Genomic DNA, 18726 nt, shown 5'->3' on the forward strand with positions numbered 1-18726 from the left:
CACGTGCTCAATCAATGGTAAGATTACGGCTACTCTTTCGGCACACATCTAATAAATGACTGAGTCAGAATTCCATGACGAAGAAGTGCTCCTTTCTGTCCCGTGAAGCTTACAGTGTATAGTACAAATAAGGACCGTGGCGAGTTGAACGGGCGCAAGTCTGACAGGTCTCTGGTGCGGTGGGAAAGCCATGGTGAACAGGAAGGACCGGGGAGAGCTCGTGGAACACAGTGGAAGATGAACACATGGTGAATCAGCACCAGGGGCCACACTGCCCTCCCATGGGGCAGTGGTCATGAGTGGGTAGTGTGTCATCGTCACAGTGTCTAGGCGGCAATTCCAGCATTTCATTTGTAAAGGCCGGAGCCAATATCCCACAAGATTCCTACTTGGTGAGCTGTCCGACCCTAAACACCAGCAGCTCCCTGACGACAATGCAGGGACAGGTAAGGGGCAAGGTTGTCAAGACTTGGAGGAGATAAGCACAGAGCTCGGCACGGGGAATGAGGGGTGCAGAGCCTCACTTACCTACTTTCTTCAGAGCAAAAGGAGGGGCTCGTTGAGCTAGAGGAGTAAGCGTTCCTTTGACCTGTGGCGAATCACATAGATCGGTTCCTGGTACCATTTTGCTTTGATATTTGCTCCAGCTTGCTGGTCAGTTTCCAGCCCCAAGCCCAAGATGCAAAGAGGCAGCACGTTCACATGGTTTGTCTTGAATCCTTTCTTCACCTACCTTTCTCCAAAAGTCGACATGGCCCTGAGGAATGGGGTGGGTCCCCGGATTGCTCTTGCTTTACCGTATTGAAGAGGTGACAAACACAGCAAAGACACACACACGCACGCACACAAAATAACAAGAAAGCTTTCTGGCTGAAAAGAAAGTGGAGCTTGCTTTCTTTCAAATTTACAAGTACTGAATTTGCAGTGTCAAAGCAAGGCAAGTTCTTTGAAATGGAAAGGCCAACCACATTACGCACAACGTATCACAACTTTTCACCCAGAGAACTATAAAGCAAGCATGCATATACATACCCAACTTGGGCACTGTCACGATAGGGCAGCACTGAAAATATACTACAGAAGGATCTTCTGCCACTGATAAGGACTATTCTAAAAAAAAAAGAAAGAAAAAGAAAAAAAAAAGAACAACAAACAAACTAAATGCAAAGACTCTTAAAAAAAAAGAAACAACTGTAGCAATTAAGCATTCATGGAATTCACAGCAATATTTGCACACTCCCGCCGCCTCCTCTGACAGATGGTATTCTGTGCTCCTTGCGAAATGCGACCTCAGCGCAGAAGTACGCTGCCTCTCCTCACCCAAAGGGTAACGTGTGAGACGCTCGCCAGGGTCTCTAAGGAGTACACACGAATCCTCTCTAGCGAGAGCTGTTACCTCTGGGTTGCACAGCAAGATGGAGCAGACAGAGCCATGAGTCTGGGGTGCCCAGTGCTGCCAAGAGTCATGCCACATGGAAACCATCCATTTCTACTCTGCGGTGAACAATGCAAAAGCAATAGTGCCAGAAACCGTGAGCAAGAGCCACTCAGATGCCATTGTGATCGTTAGGGTTTTTTTTTTATATGCTGGCAGCATGTTAGGTTCTGAGAATAAATTAAGGGAACAATTACATAATCAGTCTTAGCCTCCATTCCTGCTATAAAGATACTACTGGAAACAGTTCTGCATGATGCTCTTATGCAATCAAAGGCCACTTAAGAAAACATTAAAAAAAAAACTCTCAAAAGTACTTATCCTGGCGTATGAAAATAACTTTTGCCAAAGAGAATTGCTGATAAAAAAAAAAGTGAGAAACAAGTGGAGGAGATTAAAAAACTAACATTCTTTAACACAGTAGCAACACAACACATCAGATATGAAATTGACTTTTATAATCTTTTTCTTCAATAATCATGATGATAAAATCAGAGGGAAAAAAAAAAACCAATACTACTAACTGCATCAGGATTTGGAGATTGTGACCTTGTTTTTACAACTATGATATTAAACTGTCTACCTGCCCAGGATAAAGTCGGGTTCCCTGGCATGGCAAAGCAAGCCCTCTGTCTTCTGGCTCTTTCTGCTTCTCCGGTCTCAACAAAGAGGACACCCCCCCACCCCCGCCACCGTATCATCTGCCCATGCTAAAGGACTTGCTGTCCCCCACCTTTAAAAGACCCTGCTGTTTCATACCCGTCCTTTGCCTGCTGTGCCCAACTTAGTATGCTTAGTGAATTCCTATTTATTCTTCCAAACCCAGCTCAGAAGTCATGGCCCCAGGAAGCACTTCCTTCCCCTTCACCGAGTTACTCATGCCCTTTTTGGGTGCTGTCTGTGGCTCTTTATTTCCACTGCCAGGAGGACACCAATCACTTAAAGGGGTGCTTACCATTGCCTCCCTCCTCTTCCAGAGGGTGAGTCCAAGGGTGGAGCGCATGGCAGCCCCTCCATGAACAGTGTGGGCAGCGCTGTGCTTCACAGCAGCTCTGGAGGCCCCATGACTTGGAAGGCGGGACCAGGCCTATGCGTTCATCCCACGGTGATTCATGTCAACAGTGGTTAAACAGGACTGAAGCCACAGTCCCGGCCTCAAATGTCAGCTGTATCATATTTGCATGACCTTGGACCTCTTACCAACTCTTCTGAGCCTCAGTTTCCTCAACTAAAACGACAGGATAAAATTACTAACTAGCCTACAGGAATCCTGTAAAGAGTAAATAAGTCTATACTGGGAAAGCGCTTGAAACAATGCCTGGCAAATAATGACACTCAATAAATATTAGCTAGTTTTACTGGGACCCGCCTTCTAGGGTTGAGGGAAGTTTGACCAGCATAGCACCTGGATTCTGAACCTCTCCAGACCTCTGTGCTAAAATACACAGGCCTGCTAAGACGTCAAAGGCATTCTCCGAGGGCAGCTGAGGGATGGCATGTGACTACAGATGTGTAACCTGCACAGAGAACTGTCTCTCCTCTCTCAAGAGGCTTCTCACTGGGTAGCACCGACCCACACCCTGTCACCACCGCAAGAACAACAGTGCCACACGCAGAGTGGGCCACCAAGGCCTCAAGGGCCAAGAGCTAAATAAGTCATGAGCACAGCACCTTGCTAAACACCAGCCAGCCTCCTCCGGCTCTCACTCAGGGCGACCGGGGCAGATTTGGACACTGTGGACACAGTAATAGTTAATACTTATTAAGTATCCATTAGATGGCCAATTCTAAATGCTTCAACTGATGAAAGCAAGTAAGTGACATCCAAAAGGGACACACTAGCAGGTGAGAACAGTTGGGGATCTGAAGCCATGCTCTTTACCACCATGTGCCCCGATGCTTTGCCCTTCTCTAAGACTTACTAGAAGAGTCTGTCCCTGTGGGTCTGACTGGGTATCCATGGACTTCCTGGACACCAAGAAGTCAACCTTCATCCACATTTCCTAGGGTGGCTTTCCAGCCTGGCCTGCTGGTGATCAGGCTGGGAATGGGTGGGGCCAGACGGTGACCCATCACAACCACCCTGAGATCAGAGCTGCCGGCACCACCAGATGGAAGGATAGAGGTTCTCCAAACAACCCCCACCTGCCCCTGCCATCCACCCAGGAGAAAAGCCTAGAACGACTCATTCCTTGAGGTGCTCATCATCCACATCTTCTGCGACACAGAGGAAGGAACGTATCAAACAAACTCAACTGGCTCAGTGTCCGTGCGTTTTCTCCATGACTTAGTGCTAATGTGTGCTTCCTTCCCACACACTGATTTTGTTTGGACATTTTTAATAGAACAAGAAAACGAAAGAACATAAATGCATGTGAAATTAAGTATTCTTTCCAAAGTTCTAACCACAACGTGCCTATTAGTAAATGGGCTGCACTGTTCTCCAAACGAGTGCTCGTCTGTGTGGTCCTCACCGTTTAGGTGTCAAGAAGAGGCTGGCAGCCTGAGTCTCATTCAGAAAAACATGTTATTCTAATGCAGAGGTCAAGTTTAGCAACTATGAATATGGAATGTTTCCCAACAATCCAGAAGGGTTGGTCTTTTTCTGGTTGGCCATCTCAAGCACCAGGAGTAGGGAGGAGGTAAGTAAGGAACACAGCATCTTTGGTACGGTACTTCCCTTCCATTTTTGGATGGAACCATCCCGTTGACTCCCATGTTATGCAGGGTTCAGAGGAGGAATCCAGAGCAGAGACCTGGACAGCAGTTCCACACAACAGCTCCCTGGGGAGCAGGAAACAGCCAACGGAGCTCCCAAGAACTCATCCAACGTGTTTCCCGAAGTAGCTCTGAATCCAGGAGGGGCTTCAGGCTTTAGCCAGAGCAGGCAAGTATCAACCAGTGGCAAGCTCTTGCCTCCAATCTTCTCCACGAGCAACTCTGAGCAGTGTGAACCTAAGGAGAGGCCCATTGGACCAACTGCTGTGTCCCAAACCTGGAGGATTCCTGTGAATTTGCAGCTTTCCTCTCCGTAAGTACTGGGGAAATATCTATCATCATGGTGATGCCCAAGAAAATCAGATTTGTGTCCCTTCTTCAAGCGCTTCTGTATTTGTGAAAGAATTAAATCGATGGTAGTTGTCAAGAATGACACAAGACAGCCAGATTCCATTTCCAGGAGACTTCAGAAACTGGCTACCTCCATGTGTTGGCCTCCAACCGCTGTAGTTATCTCTTGTATGCCCAAATTGCATGCGGAAAGCCCACGTGATTTTCCCTTCTGTGACACTTAACACTTGACTTGGAGTCAAGGTGACTAGAAAGCATGACACAAAAGATTATAACTTCAAAAGAGGAATTAACTCCAGAGAGATCGGTCTTTAAGAAATGAAACATCACATTTCCATACCAACATTTGCCAGAGGAGGAGAAAACAACAACAACACAAAGGAATAAGCTCCCAGGGCTGCAGCCCACATGAGCAGAGCTGTTTCTGGACACACAGTGTTTTCCAAACCTCTCCAGGATGCATTAAGAGCACCATCTTCCTTCTTCACATAGCTTCAGTTCCTTGTTTAGGAAAGTGTTTTTCGTATGAGGAAACTAGGGCTTCAGGCCACAACGCTGCCAAAGGGACACACCGCCTCTGAGATACTGGAGTGTTCCAAATAGCCAGGAGATGCACAAGGGCCGCATGGCTGACAGAGCATCACGGACCAGTCATTAAATCTGCTCTCAACCCCTTAGCCCACAGCCAGCAATGTCTCACCAGGGAAGATCTCATGTCATCCTGGACCCTCAACTGTTCCCTCTAATGCTAGAAACTGCCTTTCTGTTTTATTTCCAGAACCCTGAGGCATCCCTGTTGGCTATTAGAAAGTTCAATCTCTCCCAGGTAGAATAGTCCATGAGAGCAGACATATGCTCTTAAAGACAAAAACAAGCTACTAACGTCTAAAGTGAGAGCAAAGAAAATCACATTCACAACAACGGTGGGTGAGCATGAACACGGCCCAGGGCATCCACGGCCCAAGAGTCTACGTTAGGTATTGGGCACGCACATACACTGCATTCCCCAATTCTGTAGTTCATTTCCTACATGACCAAGAAGAAAGAAAAAACACATCTGCGAATGTTGGTGTCAGGGGTTGAATCGTGATCCCCAAAAAGACATGTTGAAGTCTGTGGCACCTCTGAATGTGGCCAGAAATATGGTCTTTACAGATGTAATCAAGTTGGGATGTGTTCATACTGAATTAGGATGGGCCTTAGACCCAATGGCTGGATTTCATAAAGACAGACATTTGGAGATACCCAGATACACACAGAGGAAAGGCCATGTGACAATGGAGGCAGGGACCAGAGCGGCACAGCCAAAAGCCCAAGATACCCTGGACAGCCAGCTGCCCCCAGAAACCGGACTAGGTGACAGATGTTCCTTCTCTAGAGCCTTCAGGAGGCACAGGACCCTGCGGACACCCTGACGGCTGACTTTGGCCTCCGCAGCTGTGAGAACACATGCTTTACTGTTTTAAGCCCCCTAGTCCGTGACGATTTGTAGGGCAGCCCCGGGAAGTGAATACGACCAGCATTTGGTCACTTTGCTCCCACGGCTGCGCAGCGCCACACGCCTCCCGTGTCGGCCGTGCACTCACGCACGGTTGCCCGGTGTGCGGAGAAAATAAAGCTGTTAAGACTGACGCCAGAAAGCAAATGAATCTTATGAAATCTCAGGACCAGAGCCTGCCAGGCACTTTCTCTTTCCAGCCCCCGCCCCCCCCACAACTGCTTCCTCCTCCCACAGTACATTGTTACAAGCTGGGGGGGAGCCTTGACACACACACCCCCCCTTGCTTTCTGAAGGGCTGGCAATTACATAGCAAATGAATGAAAATTAAAACAAAATCAAGATGTTCTTGTTTCCTCTATTTAAACTCTTATTAGCCGTGGGGGCGGGGGATGCTTTTCCTCCTTAGAACACTCACCCCTGCATGTGCTGTAGTTGGGAGGAGGGCAAGAGCAGACAACCTGGGGGCATACCAAGCCTGCTCTTCACAAAGAGCTCTGTCTCTCGCATCCTGGAGTGGGATGAAGACAATCTCCCAATTCTGGAAGTGGGAGGAAGGAAGGAGCCTGTGGAGAAGAGTGACCTAGAAGCCTGGGCAAGAGGTAGGGCTGAGGCCAGGGGCAGGTGCTTGGAATCTGGGTTGGGGATGTGTCAGGCTCCCATGCAGTCAGAGTGAGGGGATCTGGGGGACACGGAGCTGGCCTGAGTTAGATGGGAGAAAGCATCTGAAGGTCTAGGCTAAATAGCCCACAAATACAAGATGGTGGTATTAGTGGCTGTGTCCATCTACTTATCACGACTGCCACACCACCCCCATCTTCACAGCCACCCCGTGACTGCCAACACCACTACTACCAAGCACAGGCCTGCACCGCCAGCTTAAGGGGCATACCTTACCCCACAGCGTAGGGGTAGTGGAGGCCCCTAAGAAACAACTGTGTGCGCTCTGCCTCTCCTCCCTCCCTTCCACAAATACTTTCTGAACACTTAACTCCATGCCAGACCTTGGGGATCTGAGGATGGATGACAAAGATGAGAGCTCCATCCTCACAAAACTTCTGGTGGTAGGAGTGGCCTGATTGAGAAATAGAGGTTGCTATCCAAGGGACAGCTAACCTGGCCTGAGGGAGGCAAGGTGGGCTTCCTGGAGGAAGTGACACCTAAGCTAAGACCTGAGGGATAAGGGGCAAAGAGAAGATAAGCTGGCGGAGAGACTGCATGAGTCAAGGCTGAGACGAGAAAGAGCAAAAGGCCTACTGGAGGAACTGATTATGCAAGAAAACACTGCTGACCTCACGTGCCTGACCCACCAGGCTCTCCACGCCCCTCTGTGAGTTACGGTGACCAACACTCACGGCATGCTCAAAGCTCACACTTGGAGGCCGTGGAACTGTACACTTCCTGAGAGTCAGTTATGTACATCCCCAGCCTGTTTATGCCAGTTGTACTTGTTGCTCACTTGTTCGATAAGGCTGTACAAACTGATGAAATGTGAAGGGAAAAAAGGAGAAATGCTACAAAAAAAACACCAAATGCTTTAAAAAGTATTCAATTAAGTCACTAAAAAAGGGGGGAATGCTAGAAAGACAACTTTCAAAGATTAGGAAAACACTGAAAATCCAACAGGATTTTACACTTAAATTCTTGAGTCACTTTAATGACGTCTAATCTGGGGACACCTGGCTGGTTTAGTCAGTAGAGAACGTAACTCTTCATCTCAGGGTTATGAGTTCGAGCCCCACACTGGGTGTCGAGATTACTTAAAAAAAATAAAAATCCTGGGGCTCTTGGCTGGCTCAGTTGGAAGAGCATGGGTCTCTTGATCTCTGGGTCATGAATTCAAGCCCCACGTTGGGTGTAAAGATTATTCAAAAATAAAATCTTAAAAAAAAAAATAAAATAAAAATCTTTTTAAAAAACGTAAAAAGAAATAAAATCTTAATAAATAAAGAAGCCCAATCTGGACATGGCAGCAATAGGTGGGAATAATGATGTGTGGTTTTGATGCCAGAGACACAGTCCAATCCATGGGCCCAAATGCAAAGAAAGGGCTTGGCATCAAAAAAACCCTGCTGAATGGATGACCACCAATATGCCACAGTGTTCAAGCTACACGTGTAATCTCTGTGGAGATTCTTCCACGGACCACTGAACTTCCCTCCTAACCACACACTTCCTGTAAACAATCCTGCAGAGCTGGACGGCGTTTTGGCGGAAGAGCAGTAGAAACTGGGGAGGCTGCAGGTGTGCTCCTGAAAGGCCTCCTGAGCTGCGGAGGGAGTGAGTCCTGGGGCTCAGGAAGCCTGGGAGTGGTTAAGACGGTGACAGTGACAGGGACTGAAGCTGTGGCTAGATGAGCTCCCCAAGACAGAACAGGCATTGGAGCTGCCGAGAGTCCTGTGAGCAAGAAAGGGAGTGCGTTTGCAGGGGCTGCCATAACAAGGGCCCACCTGCGAATGGCTTACACACAGAAACTGCTTATCTCCTGGTCCAGGAGGCCAGAAGTCCGAGCCCACAGTGTCCACAGGGCCATGCTCCTTCTGACGAAGGCACTAGGGAAGGGCCTGCTCCAGGCCTCTCCCCTAGCTTCCGGGAGCACCTTGGCAGGCAGCAACATAACACCAACTTTCACAGGGCCACATGGCACTCTCCCTGCATGCAGGTCTGTCTCTAAATTTCCCCCTTTGAACAAGGACGCCAGTCAGATGAGATCAGGGGCCCACCTGGCTCCAGTACAATCTCAACTAATTACATCTGCAATGACTCGATAGCCAAAGAAGACCACATTCTGAAGTACTGGGGATGGGACTCAGCAAAAGAATCTGGCGGTCTGGCCAGGAACAGGGAAGTAGGAGGAAAACAAGCCGAGTGTCAGGTTAGGAAGCCTAACCATGAGCCATGGAGCCCTCTGCTACCTGCTCTCGTGCGCCTCCAGGACAGGACGGGTCGTGGTGTCCTGAGCCCTGGCCCGAAGCCATGTGCATGATGCTCTTCTCCTCTGACTGCTGTATACCACTGGTGGGGACCACGATCTGGTCTCCCCCGGGCTCCTAGGCCCTCTCACCAAGCAGAGAATTGAAGCAGAACCACTAAGAGAAGGTTCTAACTCCCAAACCCTACCTCTGTGACTCATTTTATTTCCCGTAAATCACACTGGTTGAAAATCAGTAACAAGTGCTTGCACACTTCAAAGAGGTCTGCACACGTGAAGCACTGAAAATCCTCTCTCTAAAGCTCGGTGCAGAGTCCCAGGATAACCTCCATGCTTCTTAAAAAGGCACGAATGATAAAACCTAGCCTCATGGCGCTGGCCCAGCATCCCCAGCGGACGGTCTACATGCCCAGCTCCTCCCTTCCTCCCGCCGCTCACAGCACCAGCGGAGGTGCGAAGAAAAGCCACTGGGTCAGCACATGGAGGCCAGTTCTGGGAGCCATCTGGGGTTGGGAGTCTGAGTGAGGCCTGGGGATCGCTGAAGGCTTCTTTAGTCTGTCCACTCACAGTCCTCCAAGCCTGAGGTTTCGCTGATGGCTGGTTACAGACCCATGGATACAAATAAAGATGCTTCCTTGCCAGCCTGTGCTACTGGGGGATGGCAGGTTCTGGTCTTTAACAAGGAACAAAAGTTCCCCGATGGGAAAAGCATGCTTGGGAGGGGCAGATGTTCCACAGAGCCTCACAGAAGATGCTTGACATCTATCAAATCAGATGCATTCATTTCAGGAGAGAAAAGGCAATGACATTTTTCTTCTTTCAAGAAGGTCAGTCCAGAAATTAACTAGCGGTTTTATTTTATTTTTTTGAGATGTACCATTTCCTCCAACTCATTTTTCAAACTAAACTAGGCTGACAGATTGGGACTGATGAGATCACAGACAAGGTCTTAATTTAGTTATTACCCATCCCCTGCCTTCCCTCCAAAATGTTCAGTATAAAAAGGAAAGGCTACAACTTGACTTCAGTTGCCATACTTTTCCCATCTGACTTTGGAAAGCAGATAAAGGGAGCTGAAACCTTTTATATCTTTTCCTTCCTGTTGAGTCCACACTTTAAAGAAGCAACACCCTAGAGCTCACTTCTTTGTGTCCACCCCCATCTCAAACCCTTCTAAACCTCTTTGAAATTTCCTCCCAAAGAATGAGACAGCCCAGTCAGTCACTGCAAAGAACATTTCTCTGCCTGTTCAGAGTGAAATGATTCTCAAAGTGGACCTGGGGGGTGGACGCTTCCGGGTACTTGGCAGCCATCACCTGTGTGCCATGCAGATGTGTGAAAAGCAGATGCCTTCTGCAGAGTGCCGCATGATGCCCACCAGCCGCGAGCCTGAGGAAGGGTGTCACCCACTTGGCAGTGAGGGCTCTTGCCTCCTAGCGCTCTCAAAGACAAATGTGTATGGCTCAGGAACTGGAAGCACCAAGAAAAAAGATCCTTTCCTAATAGGACCATGTTGGTCACTAGACACAAATGTCCTGAAAGGTCACGAGGCCACGTGCGTGTCTTCAGTCTTCATGCTCAGAAGCCCTACCTTTGCTCTGATGGGCCTGTTCTACCTGGCCCGCAATCTGCTCTCCCCTGGCACTAGCTGGCCTGCCAGCGTTTGTCATCTGCAGGGGTGTATCTTACCCTGAGGACCGAGACTCGTCTTCACTCCTGTTGAGCCTCTCCTCCCCAGCAGACAGTGGGGCTCTTGGCGCAGATGACAGCGGACGGCGACTGGCTTTTCTCTGCTGACTGGGCGGCCTGCGGCTCCCACCTGCCAACCGCCCTCCTCACGGGATGTTCAGGGGCCTTGTTCCAGACGCTCTGGCACGGGAGCACTGGCCATCTCTCTTTCATGACAGAGTATTTGCTCACACATTTGTAATAGTTTTTTGAAGACATCAAGTCATTTTTAAACTTCATTATCAAAATAAACTCACTTTTAAAAGACAACACACGATATACGGATCTGCTCATTTTCTGTAAGGATAAGGTTACCAAAAAAGTCCTGCAGTGCTTGCCCTCGATTTTTGGTTAGCTGGAATGCTCCTGTTCAAATGCAAGCCCGACGACGCTGGTCCTCTGCTCAGCGCTGTCCATGGCTCTCCTGGGGCTCACGATAAACACAGACACACAATGCGTTCCTCCAGAACTTCTCCTCCTCTCTCCCTGTCTCTACTCCTCACGTGCCAGCTTTCCTACAGTTCCTCAGACACACCCCTCAGCCACATTCTAGTGCTACTGACCCTGCAGCTGCTGTCCCACCCACCCTGAATGCCCTTCCCTGCTGGGACAACACAGAACCAGCTCCCTCACCGCCTTCAGACCTCTGCTTAAAAGTCTCCCCACTGGGGCTCCTGGGTGGCTCAGCCCATAAAGCGACCAACTCTTGATCTCAGCTCAGGTCATGCTCTCAGGATCATGAGTTCAAACCCTGTACTGGGCTCTGTGCTGGGTGTGGAGCCTACTTAAAAAAAAAGTCTCCCCATCAGTGAGGAGTTGCCCCCACCCCGAATCCCCAGCTAGCCTGTAAGTCCTTGAAGAAGAATCTCTGTCTGCTTTATTTATAGAAATATCGCATCACTTCAAACGGTGCCAGCACAGGGCAGGCGCCAGCACCTCTGCAGGTATCACTCTGCATTCCGTGTCGTTCAGGAACTACTTCATCGGGCCCCTTCTGTCTGGATGTACATGTCTCCTCCCCCCAGAATGGCTGTTTATATACAGGCAGTTCAATGCAATGCACTCTGGCTGTTCCCATCCACTATGTGTTATCCATCTTTCCGCGGGGAAGGGGCCTGGAAAATCCTAGGCCAACTGCAGTGAGGCCAAGCCCATACAAACCCAGCGTTCTAAAACAGCTCATGCTGATCGCAACAGGGCAGACGGGAGTGACCCTGGCTGGGTGTGAAAGCGATACATTTCCCTCCATTAGGACAAGCTAAATTAGCTCACTCTGTAGTTACGACACACTGCTAGTAGGCTCTCTGGAAAACGCTGTCCATCTAAATTCCAAGATACGTTTCACACGAACTTCTGAAGGGCCTTTATCCTGTGCCCTACACGATCACTGACCTCCATTTCATTTATCCCTGCTGAGTTTAACTCACTGAGCGGGGCCATCTCCAGCCACCGGGCCACAGAGGTGCGGGGCCATCCTCTGCAACACATTCCCCTTATCCCCCTGCCTTCAGTCTCCCGTCTGGCCCACAGCGAGGCTTGCCGGCCTTGGCTCTGCGGGAGGCAACACACTTAGGAGCCTACGGTGTGCTACGGTCCTACGAGTCCCCTTCAGGCAGACGCTGGCCAGCTCACAACTTCAGCCGCCTACAGGCGCTCCAGCTGCACAACCACCCAGCGAACGCCGGGCTGCGTGACAACGAGCCACAGTCTAACATTCTGCCGAGATCAAGAAATGTTATGTCTACGGCGGTCCGCTAATTTACTAACCTAGTTACTCCATCAGTACAGGGATGAAGTTAACCTAACGTGACTTCGTCCCAGTGAAGTCATGTTGATGGCTAGCAACCTCCACTCTTAGGGAAAGCACACGAACCATCTGTTCAACGGCCCTCTCCGGAGCTCTGCCAGCAATCCGCCCGAGGCTCGCTAGCTAGCCTAGGATTGTTAGAGCTCACCCTCTGCTACCACCTTGGTCTCTTCTTGACTTTTTTAAGGCAACATCTGCCTGGCATTTGACTTAGAACTTCTTTTATTCTCTGTGATATTTTAAAGATCATTTGTTATTTCTAAATTCTTTCTATTCCCTGGGATCTAGGTCCCAAAGACTAGCACTCACTTCAAAATCTAAGGCCTCTCTATCCACTTATTCCTCAATAAGCGATAGCTATTTACTGGGAGCCTGCGGCGTGCCCAGCACGTTGCCTAGTTTACAGTCAACATTTCACAGTTCCGCCTGCTGAAGAAGCGAAAATGAGGCCAGCGGCTGACATCGGCTCTGTCCCTGTACCATCAACTCCGAGAAGTTTACCATCCCTTCCTTCCCTCTCTGAATACAGTTTTAGAAGCCCCATGGCTATCACTTGCATTTTATTTGATTGTGGCAAAATACATACAGAATATAAAATCGACCATTTAACCATTTTTAGGTGTACAATTTGCCATCATTAAGTACATGCACAACACTGTGCAGTCACCACCCCTACTCCCAGGACTTTCCCATTACCCCAAACGGAAACTCTGCCCCCCTTCACCCAGTCCCTGGTAACTGCTTATCTGCGACTGTCTCTACAGATTTACCTATTCCGGATAGTTTGTATAAATGGAATCATACACTGTGTGACCTTTTGTGTCTGGCCTATTTCAGTCAGCATGATGTTTTCAGGGTTCATACATACTGTAGCATGTTATCAGTACTTCATTCCTTAATTATGGCTGAATGGTATTCCTTTGTATGGCTAGCCCATATTTTGTTCATCCACTCATCTGCTGAGGGACACTTGGTTTGTTTCCACCTTTTGGCTGTGGAAAATGGTGAACACTGGCATACAACTATCTGTTTGAATTCCTCTTTTCAATTCTTTTAGGTATGTATCTGGTAGTGGAATTGCTGGGTTATAGGATAATTTTAGGTTTAACTTCTCGAGGAACTGCCAAATTGTTTTCTGTAGTGGCTGCACCATTTTACACTCCCACCAGCCATGTACAAGGATGTCAATTTTTCTTTCTTTTCATCAATCTTTACTTCACTCTGGACTTTAGGGCTCCTCAAACTATTCTTACAAGTTTACTTAAGCCATTCTTTTATTAGTCTTTGGCCTTTAGCTAATGGATTTTAAAAAGCAGAGTTCAACAGTTTTCTCAAAATCCACCATGACATGCTGTCCTATAATATTTGGATCTTTACCTCCCACCTCTCCCTTTGATTATGAGAACAAGCTTTGCAATCTGATGCCTGGATCTGGATTCTACCCCCAATTTCCAGCCATGTGCTCCAGCTTCCTCCTTTGTCAACTGGGATGATGAGTGTTTTCGTCTCCTACGGCTGCGGTAACAAATTACCACAAAGCCAGTGGCTTAAGACAACAGAGTTATTATCTTATAACTCTGGTGGTCAGGACTCTGAAATGGGTCTCGTGGGGCTAACATCAAGGGGTTAGAGCCAGTTCCCACTGAAGGCTCAAAGAAAGAATCTGTTTCCTTGCCTCTTCCAGCTTCTAGGGGCCGCCACAGTCCTTGGCTCATGGCCCCTTTCTCTATCTTCAAAGCCAGCAATGGCGAGTTGAGTCTTTCTCACATCCTATTACTCTGACACTGACTCCCCTGCCTCCCTCTTCCACCTTTAAGAACCCCGGTGATTACCTGGGCAAACCCAGATAATCCAGGATAATCCTGCTATTTCAAGGGCAACTGGTCAGTGACCTCAACTCCATCTGCAACCTCAACTCCCCTTTGCCACGTAACCAACATATTCACAGGTCCCAGGGAAACGACATGGACATCTCTGGGGGGCATCATTCTACCTAACACAATAACAGCAAGGTTGTTTCTAAATTCCTTCCATTCCTCAAGATACACAGTTCTGAAAACTAAAAGTCACTTAAAAGATCTCTCTACTCACTCACTCACTCAATACCCATTGAGTTAATGAAACAAAGCATATAAAGTACTTAGAGCCTGGTATCCAGTAAGCACTCAATAAATGTTACCAATTATCACTTCATGATCCACCTATTTAAAATCCCTTTTGGCCATGTGGTTGCAGCCGCAAGAATCCACTTCATAGTCTGAACGTTCTGAGATCTGTCTTCCTAAAACCCAGCCAAGCACTGCTTCCTTTCACAGCCATCAAGTCCAACACAACTTCCCCATCACCAACCTGTGTTGTGTTTGTGTTACAACAGAAGTGAAACCGGAGCACGGCAGCTCCCCTCACCATGGCCCCTAACTTGTGAGGAGATGAAGCACCACGCGGGGCTGGTCAAGAACTCGTGATACCATCTGGTCCCAACGGAAGAGCTGAAGCTTCCATCACTGGGTCTCTAACCTGTGTCCAGCCTGCAGCCTTCAGCCCCATATGGCTCAAGGGTCTGCAACATGACCCCGAAACACCCGGAGCTTGGTGCTCTGCACTTTACCCCCACATGAAGCCTTCCAGCAGGTCCCCAAGGCCAGCTGCACAGAGTTCACTGATTTTGAAGAAGGTGAAGATAGGTTTTCCTTCAAGTAGATTCCATCCTCCATCAGAATCACACCTTTTACTGAAGGTGCTCACTGCTACTTCACACGTCGCTGAGATTCATCTCATGTCACAGAAAGAAGTGGGAGAACAGGAAGCTGGCCGAGACCCCAACGTTAGGTTCCAAGCGGCTACTTGCTGTTCGTCCACTTGAGTTCGATGCAAGTATTCTTTTATCCTATTTGGTTCTCAGATTTTATGATTTTTCTCCTTCCTGTTTGGAAGTGTTTTTCACACTCACAGGTTAGGCACGGAGTCCCAGAACAGATGCTCCCCTCTCCTGGTGTCAGCTGCACTAGTCCCGGCACCTCAACCCCCTTCCCCTTTGGTGCCTCTGTCACACGGTCAGCAGGCCTGGGGACGGAGCAGCCTCCACACTGAGGTCTTCAGTTCCAGAGCAGCAAGTGGGCCCGGGTCCGGCCTGCAGTCCTGAGAGTCTGGTGTGTGCTAGTCGGAGGTCACAAGGACGCTTGGGAACTGGCACAGCCGTGAGTGGGAGCTGCTGCGGAACTGGGCCTGGGGACTCTGCGGGCCCCTTCTCAGTCTCCTTCCCCGGGTACAAGAGGCAGGATGTCAGTACTCAGGCCACTCCAATTTCAGTCCAGACCTCCAAGCTCTTGAATGAACACCTCCAGGCTTCACTGTAAAGCCTCATTCCTTCCCAATCCCGGCAGGCAAACTCGAGATCCTCGCTGCAAGAGCGCACCCTCTGGTGTGGTGCCACGCACGGGCCTCAGTATACCCGAGGTGGCAGAACCGGAGACCCCTGCCCATGCACCAGCCCCTCCCTTCCGAGAGCGCAACCAGGACCCCTCCTCCCCACCACCACTGGACTAGAGCTCACCCACACGCCCTTCTGTCAGGACAGTCTCATGCCTGCTGCCCAGCTGCGGTGGGGGCAATTCTCCTTTCCTTTCTCGAAAGGCTGGGTCACATCCTCCCATTCATTAGCTCTTGACCACAATTTCCTTCTGTCGCCTCAGAAACCGTATTTTCTTCCTGATGTCCTCTCAAGTTGTTTCCTTCATCTATCTAAGGACAGTCCAGCCTTGCCAATAACCCAGAGGAAGAAAGGAGAGCACCTCCAGCCCTTTTCTCTTCTTCTGGCACAGGAGAAGCAGAAGCAGCTCTCACCTGGGCAGTTACAACTGACTGGGGCACAGCCCATAGCTTGTGGTTCCCGCAACAGCCCTTAGCTTGCTTTCTTGCCCTAAATTCCAGTTCTCAGATCTTCAGATAAGCTAATAATCCTTCCTGGCTCCCTCTGAAAATCCCCCAGCAAAACTGCTAGCAACTGCATGCTTTCTGGACTGTTTATGCTGTTCCTGGGTCAAGGGTGTGCCGGGAAGGCCGGTTCTGTCCTGTATGCCGGCAATCCCATTGGCCCCAGTGTTTTATTAGCTGTATGGTCTCACTACCGCACCAGGCTGGGCACTTAGCTGCCTCTCTACCCTCCTCAGCGTCCGCACCACCAGAGCTGGGGAAGGCGATAACCTGGCCCACTCCTTTGGCTTTGTCTTGATTTGATTTGGGAATTAAAGGCTACCTATGTTTACTCTATGGCTAAGGAGATTATGACAAGAACACAAATGTAAATAAATGATGAGCAATTATACTAAAAATGGCATGAGTGAGGTTTCAGTTCCGTAAGAGCCTCAAAAGAAAAATAAAACAGTATGGTTCAGGGAATAAGATACAATAACTGTGAGAGATTAAGTGAGAGAAATTCAGAGTATTCTCTTTAACAGATGATAGCTGGGTACATTTTAACTAAAAACTCTGTATTTAAAATAGGAATATACACCGACTATACAAACCCTAGTTGATGAGGGAGCTCGGTTCTGCTATTCTAAAACCACTGAATAGCTATAAAATTATGTTCCCTATTTCAGTCAGTTTAAAAAACAGGTATTAACTTCAAGAAAACAAGATTTTAAAACACCATAATCATTAGTGTTACCTTTCGGGTTGTATATTTTATACCAAATTACAGACAGGTACACTGGGCCTTAGTCAGTCCATGCGTCTAATTCAAGACTTTTTAGCAATTTTCATTTGATATGGATTAGAAATTATTAGTGGAGCCTATATGGTTTTCTGTAAATCCAGAGGCACTAAAACAAAATGGTCATTGTGGCAGGGCCTCTGCTCTAGGGTGGCGTCTCTAACTTTCCTGTTCAGGGGAAGCCGCTCGGCAGGACACAGGTCAGTGGGGAGGGGTCATCCCTAAAGGGTACAGACAGCATCAGGGACCCTGAGAGGTCTTGGGGCTCTGTTCCGTGCTGTTGTGAGGCTACCGTGAATAGACTTATTAGCCCTTCAGGCGGAAGCATGCCCGTGACAAGGATCTGATCTATTTGTTGCCAGGAGTTTTAATATCAGGGTTATACAAATTTCAATCACGGTCATTTTCATATAATAGCACTTTCCAAAAGAGCAATGGAAGAGCTGCAGAAACACGTGCTCCAGATGTCAGCAGGCCTGGGAATCCGAATAGGTGCCCAAAAACAACCTGCTAGCAAAGCTGTCATTCTGCTCTCCTAACGAGTCATCAGAGCTGGCACCAAAACCAAGTTCAGGCACAGACCTGGTGGGATATTTACTGACCAGAGCATAGAGCCCTAGTGAAAAAAAGGAAACAAAATGCAACAAAGCAGAAAAAGAAAACAAAACCAAAAATGCAACTTTTTGTTTGGTTTTCTATAAAAATGTATTTGAGTGCTATTAAATAGTCCATTTGTAGTTAGCCTGAAAATCTCACCGAGCCCTTTGATTGCTATCAGGGAGCATTATTTTCTGTAGAGTTCTCTGGGTGATTCTAGTGGGAGTGGGGTGGAAACAGTCTGTTTGGGAAGGTTCTGTGAGGTCCCGTTCATGTGAACAGCGTGGGCTTCTCTGGCCAGGCCAACAGTCCCCTCCCCACATCGTTACTGGACCACCCCCTCCTACCGCACGGAGGCTGGCGGGGCGGCTCTTGCTAGTGTGGTACCTGCCATTCCTGGTATCGTGCTGCCGCATGTTCTTGATAAAATGAATCTTCTTAAAGTTCTTTGGTCTGGGCGAACCTGAGAGAGTTCGACATCTGAAAAATAAAGTCATTTCAAAAACACGGTCAGTTGCCCGCAGGACAGCTGAGACATCTCCGCACAAAGACAGGAAGGAAGACCAGACAAATGGTTTGAATCACCCCAGGAATAATGAGGACAATACGGCTGGAAGCAAGGAAGCTTTAAAAAAAAAAAAAAAAAAAGGCCAACGAAAGACAACTTCCTTGATAATCCTGATAATCATTTATATGGGTCTCTGGAAAGCCAGCTAATGAAAACTATTGTCCTCAGTTACAATAACATAACCGGCATGGATTCCAAAGACATTATTCTTTCTTGTCATCTTAAAAAGAATCCTGTATCAACACCGGTAATGGGAACAGAAAACTGTAAATTTAAAGAATTTACAGGGGGAAGAAAAACACTGGAAAATTTAGTTTAAAAGCAACGCCAAACCATTCTTCTTCCGTAGCAGGGTTCTGGCCTGCACCACCTGGACAG

The 18726-nt window shown here is 48.4% G+C and overlaps 1 protein-coding gene across 1 annotated transcript in view; it reads right to left on the minus strand.

Annotated features, from left to right (window-relative positions):
• The window catches only part of CABLES1 (Cdk5 and Abl enzyme substrate 1), a 120768-nt gene that overhangs the window by 41820 nt on the left and 60222 nt on the right, over positions 1–18726 (minus strand). Inside the window, exons 3-4 of the mRNA XM_026496085.4 lie at positions 18168–18260; positions 1033–1110 (exon numbers count right to left, since the gene is read on the minus strand). Coding sequence (XP_026351870.2) covers positions 1033–1110; positions 18168–18260 — 171 coding nt within the window. The remainder of the gene's footprint in view (positions 1–1032; positions 1111–18167; positions 18261–18726) is intronic.

This window comes from Ursus arctos, unplaced genomic scaffold (assembly GCF_023065955.2).
Source record: "Ursus arctos isolate Adak ecotype North America unplaced genomic scaffold, UrsArc2.0 scaffold_17, whole genome shotgun sequence".
Taxonomy (NCBI): domain Eukaryota; kingdom Metazoa; phylum Chordata; class Mammalia; order Carnivora; family Ursidae; genus Ursus; species Ursus arctos.